The sequence below is a fragment of the Ascaphus truei genome (assembly GCF_040206685.1).
Source record: "Ascaphus truei isolate aAscTru1 chromosome 12 unlocalized genomic scaffold, aAscTru1.hap1 SUPER_12_unloc_7, whole genome shotgun sequence".
Classification (NCBI taxonomy): Eukaryota; Metazoa; Chordata; class Amphibia; order Anura; family Ascaphidae; genus Ascaphus; species Ascaphus truei.
In genome coordinates this window covers 417,506-419,812 of record NW_027453843.1, presented here as the reverse complement: position 1 = coordinate 419,812, position 2,307 = coordinate 417,506, and the positions used below count along the sequence as shown (strand labels likewise).

Here is a 2,307-nt window from a genome sequence, read left to right as displayed (position 1 = left end):
TGAGGGATCCTGCAAACTACCGTCCGATAAGCCTGCTCTCTGGACTATCGAAACTCCTGGAGAAAGTTATTCTTACGCGCCTCCGCCACTTTGCCTCTGGTAAAAACATTCTACTAAAGGAGCAATTTGGATTCCGGAAGGACCACTCAACCAACCATCAGCTGCTGCGAGTCGTTGACATAATAAGCCATGGATTCAACATCCACAAATCAACTGGAGTTGTCTTCTTGGACGTGGCCAAAGCGTTTGACAGAGTTTGGCATGAAGGACTACTGCACAAAATGATCAACCTGAAATTCCCAAACTACCTGATTAAGCTGACTGCAAGCTACTTGCGGGAGCGCACATTCCACGTGGCTGTGCGGGAAGAGCTCTCAACAACACGCCCCATCCGCGCAGGCGTGCCACAGGGATCAGTCCTGGGACCTTTCCTGTTCAACCTCTTCATGAATGACATCCCCACAGACCTCCACAAGACTCAACTGGCACTCTACGCAGACGATGTGGCAGTCATCTCCCAGTCCTTCAGAAAGAAAGAAGTAGCTAAGAACATCCAGAAAGCACTAGACATGCTATCAACATGGTACAGCGACTGGCAAGTAGGACTGAACTCCAGCAAGACTACAGCTACACTGTTTACCAAAAAGAGGATCAAGGCACACCCGCCAATCACCCTCAACGGAGAGGCTGTCAAATGGGAGCCAAACAGCTCTTACCTAGGTGTAATCCTAGATAGCAAACTAAGCTGGAGAAACCACATTGAGAAGATTCAACAGAAGGCAACAACCAAGCTGGCAGCACTGTACCCTCTGCTGAAGACAAGGACCATGCCCATCAAGAGCAAAGTCAATGTGATCAAGGCGACCATTAGACCCACAATGACATACGCCTCCCCGGTGTGGAGTGGTTGCCACCAACATCAAAGATCATCTCTCCAAAAATTACAGAACAAGGCGCTGCGGATTGCGTCCAACGCTCCACTTCCTACAAGAATAGCAGACCTTCATAGGGAACTGGGTATCGAGATGTTAGATGAACATCTAAAGAAGCTCAACAAGAAATTCTACAAGGAACTGGACCAGAACTCAAACCCGCTGATCAAGAAGCTTGCTGCGATCTCTGCAAACCCATTTGACCGCTACCCAAGACCCATCACAGCGCTGAACCTGTGAAACCAACTCAACTGTGGCAAGTAACACAGATCAAGAAGCATCCTAAAGAGTGCGACAATACACTCAACAAGAGAACTTGGAGTAATGAGGCTCAAGCCTCGGTATCCAATATCACCACTGACAGATTTAATCTGTCAGTCAGAACAGAACGGTCAGTTAGGTGACATTGTTTCTCTGCTGTTTGGAGAGAAAGCATTGCCCGACATGCCTGAACCAGCCAAGTCTGCGCCAGCGGCCAAGAAGGGCTCTAAGAAAGCCGTGACCAAGACCCAGAAGAAGGATGGGAAGAAGCGTAGGAAGAGCAGGAAGGAAAGTTACGCCATCTACGTGTACAAAGTGCTGAAGCAGGTTCACCCTGACACCGGCATCTCCTCCAAGGCCATGGGCATCATGAACTCCTTTGTGAATGATATCTTCGAGCGCATCGCAGGGGAATCGTCCCGTCTGGCTAATTACAACAAGCGCTCGACCATCACTTCCCGGGAGATCCAGACCGCTGTGCGCCTGCTGCTGCCGGGAGAGCTGGCCAAGCACGCCGTGTCCGAGGGCACCAAGGCGGTCACCAAGTACACCAGCGCCAAGTAACCCCGATCTCATCACTGACCCACAAACACAAAGGCTCTTCTAAGAGCCACCCACTTTATCACTGTAAGAGATATGCTCATATGTCATCTGTGCTCGGGATAAAAGGGAAGTGTTCTATTATACATTGCACTTTCTCAGTTATTTGCTTTTGTAGCTATTATATATTATAAAGTATCTTATGTGATGTATTTTTAGCTCTTTCAGGCTTCCTACCCAGCCACGTGTTCGCTGTAGTTGTGTTGTTTTGTTAGTAAGAGGCGGGAGAACCGCAGACAAAGTGACAATCGCCGAGAATCCCCTTCAGATAATCTGCAGTTCACACACATCCCACAGGGTGGCGCTGCTGTGTTAGTAATGGAGTTCGTGCTCGGGAAGTGGGATTTGGGGTTAATAACCTGCGATTATTTTCCCTCATGTACTTTTTTTGAGCCTCACTAAAATACAGATTATATGTGCACGTGTCAGAATAAGTGTGCATGAAATGATGCCCTCACACCCGCATGGTATATAACGCATCTGATCGGGGGAAAATCCTAGTGCAGTTTGGGAT

General features: G+C 48.5%; 1 protein-coding gene across 1 annotated transcript; it reads left to right on the top strand.

Annotated features, from left to right (window-relative positions):
• Positions 1–1,376: 1,376 nt before the first annotated feature.
• Positions 1,377–1,757, top strand: LOC142473844 (histone H2B 1.1-like). Its single transcript, XM_075580789.1, has one exon. It carries the CDS (start codon positions 1,377–1,379, stop codon positions 1,755–1,757), a length of 381 nt encoding a protein of 126 aa, XP_075436904.1.
• Positions 1,758–2,307: the final 550 nt, after the last annotated feature.